We start from the raw sequence: 20,160 nt of genomic DNA on the forward strand, positions 1-20,160 counted from the left end.
GTTGATTTAAGAATGGTCCTTACATGAATCATTTCCTTCCTAAAACTGTAAAACTACAGTGCTGGACATTTTTTGTTAATATGTTCATTTCTCTTTCGGCTAAAATGGGGGCACATTCAAGCTATTGCACTGCATATGCCAACAGCTACAAGCCCGCACTAAAACAAGACCGTTGCAGGCATGAAATGTTATAGCTACCAAAGCCTTTAACTATGTGTTGTTAGCATGGTGGACTCTCGTTAACATAGCCAGTGGGACAGAAATGACAACACCTCTGTATTTCTATATACAGGGCTGTAGCTTTTTAGGAGGTACTTTTGTATAGCTGATCGCTGGTGTGTGTGTGTGTGTGTGTGTGTGTGTCCATATCTACAGTATAAACAGTGGAAAGTGAAATGTGCAGAGGGGAGGGTTGAATTGGCAAAGCACCGCTTAGAAGTATCACTAGAGAGGAGACAGCTGGCGCCATCTCTCTGTTTCTCCCTCTCTCTTTTAATTGCTTTCTCTCACAACGAACAGCACTTTCAGATTACGTAAGAAACACACTTTCTGATAGTCACTGTTTCTATCTCTCTCACTCTCTCATTCTCCCACCTCTCACCCACTGTTTTTTCCTCACTTATCCTGCCTAGTCATCTTGCCCTCTTTTTTCCGCACAGTTTGTTCCAAGCCCTTTCCTCCTCCCTCCCCTTCATTAGTCTCTTTTTTTTTTTTTTTTTTTTTTTTTTTTTTTTTTTTTTTTTCCCTCTTACTCTCTGTCTACAGGTGGAAAATGTCCAGCAGATGCTTTGGCCATAGCCCAGGGAGTTGCTGACTTTATTACCATGGCAGCTCTTTATCCCCATGGAAGCCGTCTATCGTGACTGCCGTCCTGTTAACTGGTCCTGGTCCAGTTGGCATGTGTGTAGACATGTATACGCTCTTGCCATGTCACAGAATTATCCAAGGGCTTCCCCCATTTACTTTCCACTAAAGTACATTCTACCATAAAGGTTGATTTGGGTCAGGTCTATTGAAATCGCTACTATTTCATAAAATTCTACAAAACTGCTGTAGTGTTTTTAACTTTGACATGACTTTTATCCAATGTGTAGACGTTAGAGCTGTTAATCTTCCTCTATAATACCATTCAAATTTCTTTCTTTTTTTAAATAATATTCAAATATTTAACGCTCAAATGCAGCCTGTTATTAATATGTACTACACTACTCAGGCTTATGCATTGTCAATGCCACTATAAACATGTGGTTGTTGTTCAGCGTTCTGTCCACTAGGGATGCAACCATTATAGATTTTGTTGGTACGATTATAGTCTGAAGAATAATCACGGTTTCACGATTACCACAATTATTATGCATTAATTAATTTCACTACTAATGTATGAAATCACATGAACACTCTATATTTTAATGTGTTATTGATTGCTGCCTTGTGAAATATAAATAACACAGTAACAGTTTTAAATGTTTTGAAAATGATTATATGATCAATCATCAACCTTTTTATTTAAATTAATCTGAAAAGATTAGAGACTAGAGGTGAATCAGTCACACCACAAACAAAGGCCAAGTTGGCAACAACAGTGCTGTCCTTCTGAAGAAGAAGTTGGCTGTACTGTAACGTTAACTCGGTACATAACGTTAGCTCTGTTATCTTTTAAAGGGATGGTTCAGAATTCCGGACATAGGACCTCATTTCCAAGTTAGCCAGTGTGTTATTTATCAGTGGAGACAGTTTTCAACACTTTCATCCAGTCCTTCCAGTTGCAGAGTTCGCCGGTGCTAGGCTAGCGCAAGTCAAAAGTATCTGCTAGCCTGCCATTAAAAGCAGTCTTACACACTCCACAGTACACCCGAGGCAAATAAATTATAACGCCAGACTATCGATGTAAATGTCTGTTGATAGAATAATGTTAGAAATAAAACTACCCTTGCATTGCAATAGTTATACTTTGTTCCCTGTAGTTGGTAGCATAGGCTACAGCAGCGGTGGAGTGATATTACCTAGGCTACCGAGAAAGCCGGTTTACATGACAATCACGCAAGTTTATTTACCTGCCGCTGTGAGCTCCAACTAATTCCACTCTGCCAGGCTAACTCACATAACGTTACCGGTATATGAAAGCACACAGGCTAGCAGTCTGAGCTTACATGACTTTTCTGTCAGCAATTATCAACTGGAAGAACTGGATGAATAGTGTTGAAAACTGTCTCCACTGATAAATAACACACTGGCTAACTTGAATTGGAAATTAGGTCCTATGTCCAAAATTCTGAACCATCCCTTTAAGACCTCCCAATGCCTTGTGTTTCTTACTCCTATCTCATGACAAGCATTTTGTTTTCACATGCGGGTAGGCCAAGGCAAGAAGAGGGAGATTAGCTAACGTTAGCCAACATATTTATAAAAACAAAATCACATTTATATAGTAATTTCAGCAGTCGAATAGTATTGATTTTTTTTTACTATTCTAATTATATTCAACTTTCAGAATTCGTTCCAACAGCCCTATTAGACGTTGATTCAATTGTTTTTTTAAGGTACTCAGCTGTAATCTATCCAGTTATAGAGGAGTCTTTTGTAAATACAATCTGGAAACAGGACAAATACCACACTGCATTGTCTGCACTTCCATGCTCATCACAACAACAAAATTGGCACTAAAAGTTGCAAGATAACCAAATACAACATGGACTTATCAGTAAACAGTTGTGAGGTCTCACACACACACACACACACACACACACACACACACACACACACACACACACACACACACACACACACACACACACACACACACACACACACAGCAGCTCAGACTTAAACATGAGCTGGTGGTTGCCAAATGTTCTGTATGCACCACACAAACAGATAATACATTACAAGCAAACTCAAATAGATAGACACACAAGCGCTTTCATTCCATCCTAATAAATACAAATTCACACAAACACAGCAACTAACATGGCATATACTTAATCTTTCTTAGGGAAGCTGTCCACCACTTCCTTCTCCAAACACAAAGTATACACACGCTGCCCCCCTTTTTGGTACAGTCCACCTCTACATTTCTATGACTACACAGGCATGCAAACAGGTCATTGGTAAAAAAAAGTGAGAAGGATATGGCGTACCCCTGACCATCTAGGGTCCCCTGAAATAAAATTTTGTACATTTTAAAGTTTAACGCATCAATCTGGTGCACTTTGAGAGCAAAATTAAGAGGCTAGATCTATGTAGAATCTGTGCTCTTGTAAACAATGTTCAATTATTATAAGCTATTTAACTAAAAAAAAACACATTTTTGTATAGCATACATTTGCATGCTAAATTTGGACATTTAATTTTATAAATACTTATTACATATAGAGCATCCAATCTGTACATTTAATATTAATTTTGTCAAACAAGGACCTTAAGCACTCATTCTTTGAAAAGTACAGAGCAGGTGTCAAAGGATGAAAATCTCATTCTGAAGGTAAGCCAGTTAAGGCACAAGGTGCATTTGGAGCACACTGTCAGTACTCATATTTTCGATAAGAAGATTAACGTTATGTAGTTTGTCATGTAAGTTAGTTAACATTTGGGGCAATGAGGAGAAGCCAAACTCTGTTCATCTCACACTGCAAAGACACAAACACCGGTGGAAAATCGGCATAGCTTCCCTTTAACGTAAGCTAACATAATTTAACTAGATAAAACATTACAAACGTTATACATCGTTTGTCATGACAAGCTGGAGAGGAGACTGTCAGCTAACGTCGTTAGTTAACACGTAACTTACGTTAACTTAGCTAACATTACTAAATGATCACGTTAATTATCAATGAGAACTTCTTCAGTAAAAGCTATCTGTTTGCTGTCGTACATTGATAATGATAAAAGAGTGTCTTGACTAGTGGATAACTGCAGTGGATACTGTGTCGTTAGTTTGAACATTTCTTACCAGAAACGATGTTGTCAGTGAGTCTCAAACATGGATGTATAATAAGGTCTAGGTCTCGGATTGAGCCGTAAACTTTACAGTGCATGTCTCCTAGCATGTCTCCTAGCATGTCTCCTAGCATGTCTGCGTTTGAGCGTGCACACGTACAGCGTGGTCATGGGTTTCTTTGTTGGTGTATATACGGGGTGGTGAAGGAAGCATTAGCACAGAACACACGAGAGATGTAAAAATATTTTTGGTTCATTATAAAACTGTGGCCGGACCAGACACCCCCCTACTACCCGCTCCACCTCCTCAAATATTTTTTTTAACAGATCTGCACAAATCACGTAAGTGACCCATTTTGGTTTCAAAATGGTGAATCACAAATTAATTCAAGTGGTATTTGAGACAGCCCTGCCTATTCAGAGCGTACACCACACTCATGGCAGTTACCGTCTTCCTCTTGGCGTGCTCGGTGTTAGGTGACGGCCTCCAGGAACACCTTGAGCACATCAGAGCACTTCGGTTTCTTTCATCGCTTCCTCATTTCGCAAACTACGGAGCAGCAGACCGAGGCACAAATCACAAAATCCGCACGCGTCAAAAAAATGAGTGGTGTTTTAAAAGGAATTTGCGTTAACTCGTTATTATCACGTTAATTTTGACTGCCCTAAAAATAATACATACACTTTCCTTCCCAAACATATATAGACACTGTGCAATCTTTACACAGGATCATCTCCATATTCATCTCATGTACAAGTCAAAAGGCAAAAAACAGGTCCACACACCCTCTCCTACATCCACACAAACTGCTCTCAAAATACTCTGACACACTGGAGTTTTTTTCCTACCATCTTTGCGGTAAAGGTTGATCTCCACTTTCCTCTCCTCCGATCCCAGCAGGGCTTGCGCCATCTGGGCAATGGCCAGTCGCTTGGTGTCAGGCCCATAGAGGAAGTTACACGTGCATGGCTTCTGCATGATCTCAGCACGTGAGTAACCACACATGTGGCAGAAGCCATCATTGCAGAAGATGATGGCGCAGTTCTCCACTCTCGCATTGGCGATGACGAACTTGCGACCTGTGGACAGAATGAGAAAAGTTTACTTTACTACAGTTTTCACTAGGGGTGGTACAGTTCATGAAAAAACATCAGAACCGCTCAGTCTGCTTGTCTCAATTCGGAGCCGCACGGTTCGACGCATGCGCAATGTAGCCTCGTGCCCGTTATGTGACCTCAGACAGTGTGTTTCCCCTTTGCGCGGAAGAAGAGGTGTGGACAACCGTCCTGCCAACCTGTATACATTTTAACATCAATGTACTGTAACGTTTTTTCGGAGATGAGACGTACAGGAGGACCTGACAGCTACGCTCGTTAAGTGCAATGATAAGTCCAATAAGTACTTTATCAAACGGTATGACTGTGTGTCCCAGCCCAGGCCAGGATAGGAAATGAACTAACAAAGTAAACTGTTTTTATGTTTAACGTATTCTGACTTATTCAAAAGACGGAGCTTTAAGAGTTCCTCTCTTTTTCTTTTAAATGCATAACATTTTTGTAAGAGCTACACAAGTTGGCAGTTTGATAAATGCAAGTTATTTCAATTGATATTCTGTAATATTTCAATCTTCATGTGCTAAAAAGGCACATAAGTTCCTGTAGATGGCAATACAGATTCTCCTTTTTTTGCCAAATAAATGAAAAGCATGTTGAAATCATCAATGTCTTCCCTCTTGCTGCATCAAAATCTCATCTAGCTTTCCTCAGAGATGGTCCCAATAATGTGCTTAAAGTCAAGTCAAATTCAGTTTGTGCATGATTACATGATATAACTATATAATTATTTAATACTGTATCCTACATTGTGGATAATTAAGCTATATATCATATGCTGAAGTATATTTCTGGAGTGTTAAAGATTAAAAGAAAAAATAACAAGAACCGTACAGAACCGAAAACCGTGAGCCTAAAACCGTGATACGAACCGAACCGTGGGTTTTGTGAACCGTACCACCCCTAGTTTTCACAGAGTCAGCAACTCCAACATCCAATCAATGGCATTGAACTATTGGTGACAGAAGATCAATTGTGAAATAACGAGTCTTTCAGGAGAAATGCATCCTTAAAGTCATTCAAAACTGGATGTAAATAAAACGTAAAATGCTAAAACTTATAAGGAGAAAAAAAATGTTCACGCTCTTGCTGATTATGTATAGGGTTAATGTACTGTATGTTAGCATTCCTTGCTAATTTGGCTCTGGCAGTCTGAGGTAGGCCTAATGCTAATGAAAACAATGCTTATGCGTGCTTGAACTAACTTAATTCCCATAATATTATGTTTTTCATCTTTTCCTAAAGAAATCTCGACTTTATAGACTTTACAGCAGACATTTTGATTTGTCATAGCAGGAAAGCACAAGTGTTACTAATAACTTTAATTAATGATGGTTAAGCTATGCAGTTAGCCGACCCTGGAACTGGTAAGGCTAACTGGAATGCTGCTGAAAGTAGCCTATTAATATTCTTTCCTTTCAATGGTAGGATGTTTTCCCTAAATCACAGCTTTGTTCTCATTATTGTCTAATTTATTCTCATAGTGTTGTAGGTTAAAGCTTAATGTTATGTGAATTGACTACGTTACACTGACAACCTATGTGTTGGTTTTTTTAACTTTTCACTTTACTGTAATCCAGCAATTAAAAACAGGGACAGATAACTCTTGTGTCATATCACGATATTACAATATCCAAAATCTAAGACGATATCCAGTCTTGTATCACGATATCGATATAATATCGATATATTGCCCAGCCCTACTGGCAGCATTCAATAACTCCACATCTAATCTGCGGAAGCATATTTTGGTAAGTTTGGTAAGGCATTGGTTTTCATGACTAATAGCAAATTGCCAATTAGCAAAACAACATGCTTCATGGCATTGCTAATTTTTGTCTAGCACTAGCAACCCATAGGACAATGTATGTAGGACACTGGCTAAATTAATTCACATACATCTAATGTCATGTATGACATGTGTTGTGTTATTACATGTGTATAAATTTGTATATACGTTAATACATTGGTATAGATTTTTCTTTAATTAAAAACAAAATAGTTTTGGATTTATGACCCCTGTTTCATTACATGGGAGAGATCCCCCAGCCCCGTTTTACAGTTGTTTTTTATGTAACTAAGTAACTTTTAATTAAAGTACATTTTAAATGAACTACTTGTTACTTTTACTTGAGTAATTTTTCATATAGGTAATTTCACTTGTACTTGAGTAATATTTCATCAAAAGTATTGGTAGTTTTACTTGAGTACACTATTTTAGTACTTTTTCCACCTCTGGTAAAATGGTCCCTTGGAATCATTAAAAAAGTACCTGCGCATTTAGCTTAGACTACAGTCGACGACATTTAACGTTAGCTAATATAGCAGTCTTGCTATCTTCCAAACGCTCATTTTTAAACCTAATAAACCTATGCAAATTAGCTGTTAAGTTATTCAGTATCAATTACAAAATGATATGAAACATTCACAAACCTTGTGACCCTTTCAACCACCTGCTAAATAATATCAAATACAATAATTCTCGTTTGAAAACAACTTCACCACTGAACTCAACGTTACTTGCAGTTCAAGCAATTTAACCACCTGTTGCCATGTCACCTTCAAAATAAGAGTCCCACTTTTAAAACAAAATGTAAGTAACAATAAATCCATTAAGAAGAAGAATAAGACTATAAGTATGGAAATAATGTAAAAAAAATAAATAAATAAATAAATAAAAAATACATTCTTGAGTATACCAGACCTACGTAAAAGGATTAGGGCCACATGTGAAAAATTTTAGGGCCACAACACTGCCTGCAGTTCAAGCAATTTTAGCCAGATTCTGCCATGTCACCTTCAAAATAAGAGTCCCATTTATAAAACGAAACTGAAGTAACAATAAATCACTTAAGAAGAATTATAAGAATATCAGTATGGAAATAATATTAAAAACAATAAAAAAAAAATACATTCTTGAGTATACCAGACCAAGGAAAAAGGATTAGGGCCACATGTGAAAAATGTATTTGAGTTCTGACTTTAACCTCAGACTCAGATTAAAGTGAGAGTTCTAAAGACTTTATTCTCAGAGTTCTGACTTCATTCTCAAGTCAATAGGTAATTTGCAATTGTAGACCTGTGTTATGAAGAGATTTTACTGATGATCTTTTACTGTGTGTGTGTGTGTGTGTGTGTGTGTGTGTGTGTGTGTGTGTGTGTGTGTGTGTGTGTGTGTGTGTGTGTGTGTGTGCGTGAGTGTGCGCCCACATGTCCCACAAAGCTCTGATGTGTTGCTCTCTCTAAACCACTTACTGTAGAAGGAACCATTTAGCTCCATGGCCTCTGCTCAATGTCAATGGATGATCTTAATGCACTCAGAGAGCTGCTGTTGTGCCTTAACACACACACACACACACACACACACACACACACACACACACACACAGACAAAAACACAAACACACACGCAAACACACACACTTGCAAATACTCCCTTTACCCAGCACACTGACTCTTTACTTGCAATAAATTGTGTGAATAGACTATACTTCTACCAATTGTGAGAGTTTAATCTCTTGTGTTTCTCATGGAAACACATACAAACAACATAAATGTGTGCTATGCATAAAGCCTCTGTGGACCTGTGATTGTGTATGTGCTACATCAGGGTCTGTCAGTCTGATAGATGGCATCCACTAAAGAGCTTAAAGCTTGTGGAGAGCCCCAATGTTCCATGTTACTTTCTCTTAGTACTGGGCCCCATTGTGAGGAATACTGAACTCATAAATGGTCATATGGATGGTTAGAGGGAAGGAGGAAAGGCTGGTGACAGAAAAGGGTGGGTGAATCTGGAGAAAGTGGGATGCTGGATGAAGACGAATAAACAGACGGAAAGAGGATGGTTGCATAGAAAGTCTTTGGAAAGGAAAAACAGGAGATAGGAAGGGATGGATGGGGGGGGGGGGTGAATCAGAAGCAAAATAATGAAGAGATTTGGAGAAAAAGACAAAACTGAGTGGGGATAGAGCAGAGGTGATCTGTCCAGGGATGGAAGGAACAAGATGAAGCTGACCACATTTCTCAGCAATTAGCCACATTGGCAGATACACACAAAATATATAGGAAGAAAGAAAGGGTGCTGTAAATCACAAAGCTAAAACAACCAAAGGCTATAAGCTTAGAAACAACGTAGAATTGGTAATACATATGTTAATAAGTAAAAATAAATATCTTTAAAAGCACTATGGACACAGCCATACTGTACATTCAGCACTTTAGTTACAGTTACATTAGCCTTCCATTCAATAAAGATACCCCACACACAGAAAAAGGACATAGGGACATTATATTTTGATGTAGGCTGTAACAAAGTATTAGCAGTGTGGGGGCGTCATGCTGCTGATGGACTGCAATGTATCCACTTTGCATCTAGCCAAGGACCTTTGTTGCAGTCATTACCCATCTCATTCCCATTGTATCCTGTTAGCCAAAAGTAAATGTCTTCTGTCAATGTCATCTTTGTGTGGGCAGAGTGTTTAGATGAACAGAGTTTGGCTTCCCTCTATGGCGCCTGCAAAGGGAGCTTGGAGCAGCCGAGGCCTGCCAAGATCCACCGGATGAGGCAAAGTGCATCATTTGACGTCATCCGGTGGATCTCAGCGGTCCTTTGTGGCGCGTTTTACATCATTTGTCTAATCTTGGCAGACCTCAGCTGCTTTGAGCTCCGTGCGCTATGGCCATTGAGGGAAAACAAACACCTTTATTCTTCCCACACTGCCATGACACAGAGCTGGATAACAGCAAAATATCACTTTAACTACATGTCTTAATCCTGCAATAACTGTTTTTGGCCACTTGGGGGCAGCGGAAACAAGTTGTGACACAACTCTAAAATTCTTTCTATTACTTTTTAAATCAATATGGCAAACTTGTCAGCAACAGTTGCTTATTTACATATATCCAGAAGTTATGGAGCACCATTAGCATTCATTTGGAATCGTGTTTGTGTCCACCTGATGAATGTTTAACTCTCTTTTGGCTCTGTTTTTGGTCTCTACTAGCCTAGAAATCTAGACGCACCCTAGCAGCAGTAAATGTAATTTGCATCCAGGGTCGTCTAGCAACTCTCCATTGGCTTGCGAGCTGGAAAAACAAAATTCTGGTGAGGCCAATCACATCGTGTATAGAGTCGATGGGCGGGCTGAACATAAGGACAGCAGAGTTGCGACTAGTGATGGGACACCCAACTCTTTTACGCGAGTCGGTTCAACTGGACGGTCGTTGGTTGGCCTACCCAGTTAATAGATTCGGTTACTTCCCCCGCCAGAAACAAAGACACCGCGGAAGACTCGAGCGGTTGCGGTTACATTCGGTCTCAAAATACTATTTACACACTCATACTGACCGACACTAGACTCACGCACTGGCCACGGTTACATTCGGTAAGATAACATTACGTATGTGATATAATAGACATCCGTTTGATGACATATAGACTCATGCAGTAACCTCGGTTACATTCCTTACGGTCTCGTTCAGTAGCCTGGTGCGCGGTCTCCTCGTGGCAGCCTACCTACCATGTAGCAACATTCACTTCTCTAACATTTAACTTAACATAAATACCAAGACAACATGACGTGTATGTGATGTACTTCCCCAACGATAATGTGTGAATTGCCATGAACACAATCATCTAAGCACCAGAAACAAGGCTTGGTTAATAACTCAAACTTGTCGAGAACCAAGACACCGCCTGATTACATTAGACTCGAGCGGGCCAGCCGGTTGCACGGTTACATTCAGTCTCGTTTAGTAGCCTGGTGCGCGGTCTAGGTAGCTCATTTCCTGATTGATTCTACCACCACCACTCCAGTGTAGGCGCTAATGAGCTAGATTACTACACACACAGTAGCAGAAGAATACCAGCTACACACAATGGCACGAAAGATGTAAAAAAAACAAAAAAAACAGGATTGAGTCAGTTCATTGACGTATGGTGTGGTTTTCAACCTTTTTTGAGCCATAGCACATTTTTTACATAAAAAATCCCGCGGCACACCACCAACCAAAAATGACACATTGTAGCCTAATAATCTGAATCTGCATTTTTCCTTTTTAAAAATGTATCCTTCGCTTTTGCAGGCTTACATCGATGATCTCAGCCCTACTGCTTACAGTCTGTCACTGCGGGATGCGCGCGAAAGGCAGCAGGGCTCCAGACTAACTTTTTTCACTGGGAGCACTGGTGATGCCTGCTCGGCTCTGAGGAAGTGTAATGTCAACAGCACCGCAACCGCTTTCGGCTCGCCATTAATATCATATCGCAGCAAACGCTGTCTGCTTGAAGTTATGAAAAACTGTAACCACACTTGAAACCATTTTATCTGCATTTCCGTTACTCACTGTGACTTCAACAAAACTGCAGAGCCGACGTAGTTTGCATCGTCTGCAGCTGGTGAGTGTGTGTTTTTGTGTCAGAGCTCTGCTCTCTGTCAATTTTCAGAGAGGACAGATAAGCTTGCGCTTACGCGCTCTCAAGTACCGAAATTTCAACGTTTAACGTGTAAAAAAAGGGGCACATTTACTGGTCGCACATGTGCAACTGGATGTAAAATTCAGTCGCACACTCAAATTTTGGTCGCAGTCTGGAGCCCTGCTGGCAGTAATTCTATTGTCTTAAATCAACAAGGTCATTATTGCGCTATACTGCCACCTACTGATACAGAATAGTAATACATTTCTCTGCCAGTCATCATATTGCAGGCACAGATGCGCAACAATGGCAAATTATTTGCAGCAACTCAATAAAAAAAATTTGTTGGACCAATTAAGTAAAATCGGATAATTTCTCACGGCACACAGGGCGATCTCTCACGGCACACTAGTGCCGCGGCACAGTGGTTGAAAATCACTGACGTATGGAACTCGATTCTCCCGGTTCAGTGACACGAGTCGAGTTAATTAACCGGCTCTTCGGTCAATTCGTCAACACTAGGTCTTTTGATTCGGCTTTGGCCGCAACTCTGGAAGACTTGGAGTTAAGCACTGAAGTCATTCTTAAAAAAGGAAGATGTGTTCGGAGTTTTGCCGACCGGATACGTCAAAAGTTGAATCTATTAACTAGCGTTGCTCTGGTTCACTATGAGTGCAGAGGGAATTTGAAAGACAACCGTTTATCCCGCCCCTCGGATTTAGCCCTGCCAATGGTGAGTTCGCAGACCCAACATCTTGATGTGGGTCTGGCTTGTCAGGCTATATCTCTACCAACTCCTGAGGGAAATATCTGGTTCTTTAGCTGTTAAATGTATAAATAAAATCAGCAGCTAGTCTCTGTGTGTCTCAGTGTCACTGTGTCTGTCTGCTGTTTAGTGCTGAACAGGTAGTGCCCAGTGGGTTTTTAGGGCTTTTTCACTGAAAGCATCAGCCTGCTGTGGAAAAAAGACGCTATGAGAGTGGTGAAAGTGAACCAAAACAGTCAAGTTGTGAGTCGGACAGCTACACAATGAGCTGAAACTCGCTATAAAGCTCCAGAAAGCCGAGGGGAGCTGCAAATTACGGTGAAAATTCTCTGTAGGTTCATCACTACAAGCGACCCCTTTTCATTTTGTCACCTTGTTTTCATAGTGTCATTTAATACATTGCTATTGTGAAAATATTGATTATACTCACTTTAAGCTCTGTCCATTGAACTTTGTAGGTATAACTTTAACGATCTCCCAAGAGAAATCATTGGTCCTCAGTCTCCACCAGTTTGAGCCAAATTCTCCAACCTCACTCCTCTGCCTTTGTCAATTCAGTAGACCTGATTAAAGCCTTCATGACAAACGTCTTCTCTGTAACTTCGGTGCATTCATACCCAAACTTGCTCCTTAATCATTTCAGTGAGATGTATGTATGTTTCTGGTATTGATTGCTTCGCCTACATTACATGTCATATAGCTGACGCTTTTATCCAAAGCGACTTACAATTGCTATATATGTCAGAGGTCGCACGCCTCTGGAGCAACTAGGGGAGTTAAGTGTCTTGCTCAGGGACACATTCATTGATGTATGTATTGTGTCATATCCACTGCACCATCACCACCCTAGCAGTGATTGAATCTGAAAGCAGATGTATATTCCTCGAGTGAAGCTCAACGGTACAAGAACACAGTATGTTTGAACAATATTCATAGCCTGGGCCTTCCTCTACCCATTGGCAAGATTTTGGGAGAAGGTAATGTATCATACATGGTCCTTTATAATGAATACAAATTAAAAAAAAGTCTGCACACAGAATGTTTTACTTGCCAAGTGTTCTTGATTATGAAACGGCCCCTGAACAGGAAGTATCCTCTAACAAGGTAGAGGGTAGACTCAGTCATTATTCTCTGTAAACTGTCTCAGAAGCAGTTCACAGAGGTCATGTCTAGCAATTCCCCCTCAGAACCAGTGATTTATTAGTCATTTTATAACCATTGTAAAGATACTGGTCTGCCATTCTCAGACATTTCTGCACACTTTATTTCTTTTAAAAATCACCTGTTGGCCAATGATATTGAAGACTCCGGTGTCTGACTCAAGCTCTCTGTGCACCACATTGTGTTGGATGAACTGCTCAGCCGCTGCAGGTATTATTATGTTGGAATGAGTTTGAAGGCTGCAGCTAAATGATTTATGGTTGTTGGAAAGTTTTGTTTCTGTATCAATTGCCGTTATGACTGTATTGATTGTGAACTTTTGTGTCTGTGAGTGAGTGTGTGTGGCTGTGGGTGTTGTGTTTACTTTCTCAGCAGCATGCGGACAGATTTCTAAAAGAACAGATGATGATGCATAAAACTCAAACTTGGAGGGTAGAGAATAAGGAATGCAACCAGAGAGAATGCAGCAAGAAACAACCCAGCATGACCCCGTGTTAAAAAATACAGACACACAGCATGGACCTCACTGGCTGATGGATAAAAGGACTCTAATCGAGACAGCAGTCATGAAGAGCAGACAGAATACACCAGGGGCGGATCTACAGGGGGGCAGCTGACCCCCCCACTGTACGGCGGTCTATTATGTTAGCCAAAAGTCAAATCGCTCCCTTGTGATTTCACATTCTGCCCTTTGATTAGTTTAGATTTTAGTAAAGACAAGAACAGCATAATACAAATAATTACAAACTGACATGTTTGATTTCATAAGGTTTACATTTTTATGTGATTAATTAAGGAGTACTATAAAATCCACTTCCTCTCACATATCACAGCAATAAGGCTGCACAAATTAAACCAGGTGACATCCCTTACTGTCAAACTGGGACAACAACAAATACAATGGGATTAAGAAGGCTAGTCTAAACATAACTGTTGTGTGCATGTAATAAATCTCTGCTGATTTTATGTTTGTTATAGGCTACTCATTAGCAACAGGGCCCTACAGTGTAAGGATAACCAGAGCTTTTCACATCTTGACTTTTGCAGGCCAGAGTAGCTGACAGACAGACCTCAGACAGACCCAGGCTCTTGGTGGGCAGCCATCTGCCGCTGCCGGTTGGGACACAGAGACACTGATACAGATATACAGAAATAGGATTCATAATAATTTGCCCATTTTTCCAACGTAAAGTGAACATCCATGAAGGCAGTGCTCCAGAATGAAAATGTCTGTGCCCATTTCTCCCTACATTAAGAACACGATTATCACATTTTCTTCGCCCTTCCTTCATAAAACAGACATATCGGCTCCAAGTCCGGATTCTACAGGCTGTTCTCATGGGAGACATTAACCGGTGGAAGGGCCTGTTCAGATATTCATGGAAACAGTGGGGATAGCTTGTGTGTATGCACTTGATAGCTTGCCTTCATGAATTAACGCCAGTAGCAGCCCTCGGAGGCTCATAAAGCTTGATGGGTTTGTCTGGCTGCAATGAGCACTAGGTAATACAAAGGCAGAGATGTGCGGTACATTCCATTTTTCAGCCTCTGGGTTTTCAGTCACTGATAATGGCCAACAGAACCAAGCAGATGTTTTTTTTTTCCAAGCTGTTTAAGTCTTTCAAAGAGCCTGAGTCCTTTAGAGTGCACGATAGCATAAAAGATGAGCCATGTATGGATAAATGTAGTCATTCTTCAGACAGACGCACACACATAAACAGGAGATAAAACACAATCTTTATAAAGATATACAGGACAACATTTTAACTCGACCAAAAGAAGCCACAGGTTTAGACAAGGTTAGGAGAATAAAACAGGGAAACGAAAAAGAAAGAAAAGACAGTGTAGGAGTGTGTAAGAATAGACAAGTATGGATGTAAAAAGGAAGACAAACAAGAAGAGCAACAGGAGAGACAGCAGGTGGACTTAGTGTTTGTGCTGCTCAGTGTTCAGGCAACCAATCAATCAATCAATCAATCAATCAATCAATCAATCAATCAATCAACCAACAACCAACCAACCAATCAATCACAGTTTCAAGTAATTTATTATCAAATATACAATTACAGAAGCAGTTGTTTTTTAACGAAAATATTGGGTCTCAGGGTTGCTCCAGCAATGCAAATTAAATATGTATGAAAAAGAAATCTCCCAAGGATCCAGCCAAGATTTGGCTAAACAAAGGACACCACAGCTCCCGACATCCCGCTGGACACTGATATGGGCTGGGCACAGAGACAGCCCGGCTCACCTTCCAACGCCTGCACACTGGCCAGCATGATGCCCGGCAGAGACGATGCATCGCATGCTTCCTCCACGCTTGCCTCCGCGCCCCTCTGATCTAAAGATGGAGATGGACGTAGAGATGGTCTTGCTTGTCCATGTGGTCAGGACTGTATCTGGTGCCCATCTTCTCCACTTTGCCTCTGTGTTTTCTCTGATGTTTACAAGCAGTTACATTGAAATTTAGCGGAGCTGACATAGAGATAACTGGAAAGGTACAAGCATTTTAGAACACATGAGGGAAAGCTGGCGATTTTCTACCAGGGAGAAAGTCAGGTACTATATTTACACTGCATGCATTCAGAGAGGAAAGTGCAAGAGATGGCAATATTAGAAACCAGTGGGGCAGTGTTTTCAAATTAAACTAGAACTGCAAGCAGTTATGAACGGGGTCCAAGCCTCCCCGGCGCCAGTCCCCCCTGGCGCGAGTCTCCCCTGACGACGCTAAGAGCCCATGGAAGCGGAGCCCGCGAAAGGAGAACCCAAAGCACGATGGCGGCGAGGCAAAAGTCAGGAAATTTGACCAAGTGCGAGGTCCAAAGTCTGTAATGAATTGCAATTGCAAATTTCTTCTTCATCGCATAAAAGGCCAAAACACTCAATTATAGCGCCCCCTAAAGGGCGATCATCACCAAATCTGGTGGAGAGCCGCAGAGCGGCATGTCGAACAATAATCTCAAGTTTTGTGATGATAGCATTTACTGCAGCAGAGATATTTCATTGCAAATTATTCCCATTTAAATGCATTGACTTATTTGCCAAAAGGCCTCTATGTTCATTATAGCGCCCCCTAACGGCCGATTTTCACCAAATTTGGTAGGGAGGCTTGGAGTGGGATGTCGAACAACAATACCAAGTTTTGCTCCGATACCTATTAATTTGGCCGAGATATGTGGCTAGCTACGATAATTAGTTTGCTTGTAAATTGCGAAAGGTGTAACATAGCAAAATTCTTTTGATAACGTTAGGTCAGGTCTGTATGGAGATGCTACCTGCCAAGTTTCGTACCAATATCTCGCACGGGCTAGGACGAGTTCGAAACGTTGGTTTTGCGCATTGCGCGATATTGCGAAAAAACTTCGCAGATGGTCGAGGCCTATGTCATCAGACTCAGATGGATTCAAGGAACACGTGGATATAAGGGTTTCTAATCTGCGATGTAGACTGTGGGAGCAAAAACACGCTTTACGTCATTATAGCGCCACCTAGTGGTGCATGTGTGTAATTTTTGGTAAGTAAGGTCCATGACCCATTGTCCATCTATGCTGTAAATTTTAAGTTGCTCACATTAGTGTAAGTGGTGAATCCAAATCTGGGTCCCATAGGCCATGCCCACTTTGACGAATCAGTACCCCACTGTAGGCGTGGCCCCAGGAGTGGGCCGAGAATGGTACACTCAAAATTTTGTAAAAATCGGATGAGCCGTTCATGAGATATAAACTTTTTGTACTTGTAGCGCCCCCCAGTGGCCAATTTTTGTGAAACTGGTTGGGGAGCCTTAGAGGGTCATGCCAAACAAGATTCTAAAGATTCGCGATGATACCATTTATTTTGGCCGAGATATGGCAATGTTTGTGTCTTCGTAGCTAGCTACACAAATTTGGTTGTGTGTAATTCACGAAATTTTCATCTTTTGATAACATTTTGTCAGGACGGTCTGGAGAGGCTACGTACCAAGTTTCATGCAGATCGGTCGCACGGTCTAGGAGGAGTACGAAAAAGCAGGTTTACGATAAATCGCGATTTTTCACACATAAAAGTCTGGCGGAAATGGGCGTGGCCTATATCACGTGATTCAGCTGGATCCAGTGAACGCGTAGATGTATGGTTTTTGAATGTTGGGTGTACATTATGGGAGTTATAAGGCCAAACGCGTTTTTTTCTGCTATAGCGCCACCTAGTGGTGTAAGTGACTGAATCTTTTTGTCCCAGGTCCTTGCAGTGATCTGGACCAGTCCTGAAAACGGCACCCCCCCACCATGTACGGTTTAGGCTGTAGCATCTGTTTTATCGGCGGAAAAATAATAATTAAAGCTGCAAGCAGCGATGACGGGCTCTCGCTTCTTGCCCCGGGGGGTACTGGCAAATGCAACATCACATGTAGACCACACATTCTAAGTTTCATGTAAATCAGAATAACTTTTGCCAAGATAGAACCGTTCATGTTTCGACACCCACCTACAGGAAGTTGTTCCTCCATAACTTGCGCATTGTGTTAGCTATCAAAATTCTTTAGTTACGAGGGTCCGTCGAGTCTATATCCAAGTTTTTGTGCAGACTGGACTCACGGCCCAGGAGGAGTTAGACAAAGTAGGTTTCCCATATATCGCAATGTGAATAATTAATAAAAAAAATTCTAACAGCGCCATCTAATGGCCGATTCACTCTAAATTTGGCATGGATGGTCAAGCCCCTATGCGGAACAACTTTGTCATGCTTGGTGGCAATCGGAATAAGTCTTGGTAAGATACGCAACTTCCTGTTTCGACAGCCCCCTACAGGAAGTTGGTCCTCTGTAACTTGCGCATTGTGTTAGCTATCAAAATTCTTTTGATATGTTTTTGTCATGAGGGTCCACCGAGTCTACGTGCACATTTTTGTGCAGATGAGACTCACGCTCTTGGAGGAGTTAAAAAAGGAGGTTTGCTCAAAGCAAATTTGCTAATTAATTATAGAAATTAAAACCGCGCCATCTAAAGGCCAATTGACGCCATATTTGGCAGACAGCCTCATTGGCACATGAGGAACAAGAGTTTTAAGTTTTGTGTCCATCGGAATAGCCATTGGCAAGATACAGCCATTCCTGTTTCCACACCCACCTACAGGAAGTTGGTTCTCCATAACTTGCGCATTGTTTTAGCTATCACAATTCTTTTGATAACTCTTTGTCACGAGGGTCCTCCAAGTCTGTATGCAAGTTTTTGTGCCGATCGGACTCGCGCCTCAGGAGTAGTTAGACAGAGTAGGTTTCCCATATATCAATATTTTGCGGATTAATTAAACAAAATTATAACAGCACCATCTAATGGCCGATTGCCGCCAAGTTTGGCAGAGATGCAAATTCTACCATGAGAAAGACCTTGTCAAGTTTCGGGCCAATCGGAATAATTGTTGCCAAGATAATGCAACTTCCTGTTTAGACAGGAAGTTTCTATAACATGCGCATTTTTTCAACTATCAAAATTCTCTGGATAACTTTTCGTCATGACGGTCAACAGATACTACCTGCAAAGATTCAAGAAGATTGAAAACACGGCCTAGGACAAGTTCGAAAGAATGTAAAACACCTGAAAAATGCATAATTAAAAATGTCCGCCTTCCGGTTGGGCGGAGCTAATGAATGTAAATGAGAAATATGTCCGCAGTGATAAGAGAAATATGTGTATTAAATCTGGTGAAGATTGGAGCAACTATGTCCAAGTTAAGGCCTTCCACGCATTAGGAGGCGCTATGGAGCCCACTTACAGGTATGGGCCAAATCGCTGTACAGTCTCGCAAAGCTCCCAGGTGTTTATGTGGGCGCCAATTTCTGTGAGTTTTCGTGTATATTGAGGCCGTCAAAAATGTTCCCAAGGGCTAAAACCAATTAGGGGGCGCTATAGAGCAACCATACGACTCTCAAGCCTAAATGTGTATTCAGATGAAAGAGTTTAATATTCTGCACATAGCTGCAAAATTTTAAGAGTTTTCGTCCATCCTAAAGTCCTCAAACAAGTGTTCGTAAAATGAAGATTATTGCACGAAAACCAAGATTTCGGAAATTTTAGAATTTTCTAATTTTTTCTAAAAATAGCTCCATGGAGTTCAAGATGAGACCTATGTTCCCTCAAAAGTTGGTATATTAACTTATTACTTTTTTCGGAATTAAGGCGCACGTTAGGGGGCGATATGGAGCCCCCTGGCAACACCCGAGCCCAATCACTACAGAACTTTGCAATTTTCACCAGTTGTGACATGTGTGCAAATCTTTGTGAGTTTTCGTGCATGCTAACCCCCTCAAAAATGCGACGAAGGACTCGGAAAAATAATAATCTGATGAAAAACAATAGGTTCCTTCGCACTTTCAGTGCAAGGCACCGTTGGGGCCTTGCACTTTCGTGCTCGGGCCCTAATTAGAAACCTTAGAAAAGCAATAGGGTTCCACAGCCCTGCTGTGCGAATGGCGTAGCTTCGCTACCACCGATTCTTCCAGCCTCGGGCTTGGACCCCTAACAAGGGTAATGGTGGGCAGCTATTCACAGCAAGTAAAGTGTATGTCCATTATGTTTGGAGCACGCTTATCTCAAAGGTTCTTTATAATTTCAGTTCATGGCCAGAGATATTTAGCTTTCTTTGACTTCCGTTGCTCTCATAAACAATGGATTGTAAAGTTTGTAAGTACACCAGAAGTTGATGTAAATAACATTTACCTGTTGGCTTCTGCTCTCTGCTGTTGTTGTTGCTGCTGTAAGACGAGTGCTTAGGGCCGTCTACAAATTACAACACC

The 20,160-nt window shown here is 41.0% G+C and overlaps 1 protein-coding gene across 3 annotated transcripts in view; it reads right to left on the reverse strand.

Moving 5' to 3' along the window:
* The window catches only part of kcnh2b (potassium voltage-gated channel, subfamily H (eag-related), member 2b), a 378,618-nt gene that overhangs the window by 328,989 nt on the left and 29,469 nt on the right, over positions 1-20,160 (reverse strand). For 2 of the 3 annotated variants that reach the window (XM_039789964.1, XM_039789962.1), the window contains exon 2: positions 4,786-5,016. In XM_039789964.1, coding sequence (XP_039645898.1) covers positions 4,786-5,016 — 231 coding nt within the window. Of the gene's footprint in view, positions 1-4,785; positions 5,017-7,482; positions 7,584-20,160 lie in introns of those variants that run through there. The other variant, XM_039789965.1, reaches the window with a different exon arrangement.

Source organism: Perca fluviatilis, chromosome 22 (genome assembly GCF_010015445.1).
Source record: "Perca fluviatilis chromosome 22, GENO_Pfluv_1.0, whole genome shotgun sequence".
Classification (NCBI taxonomy): domain Eukaryota; kingdom Metazoa; phylum Chordata; class Actinopteri; order Perciformes; family Percidae; genus Perca; species Perca fluviatilis.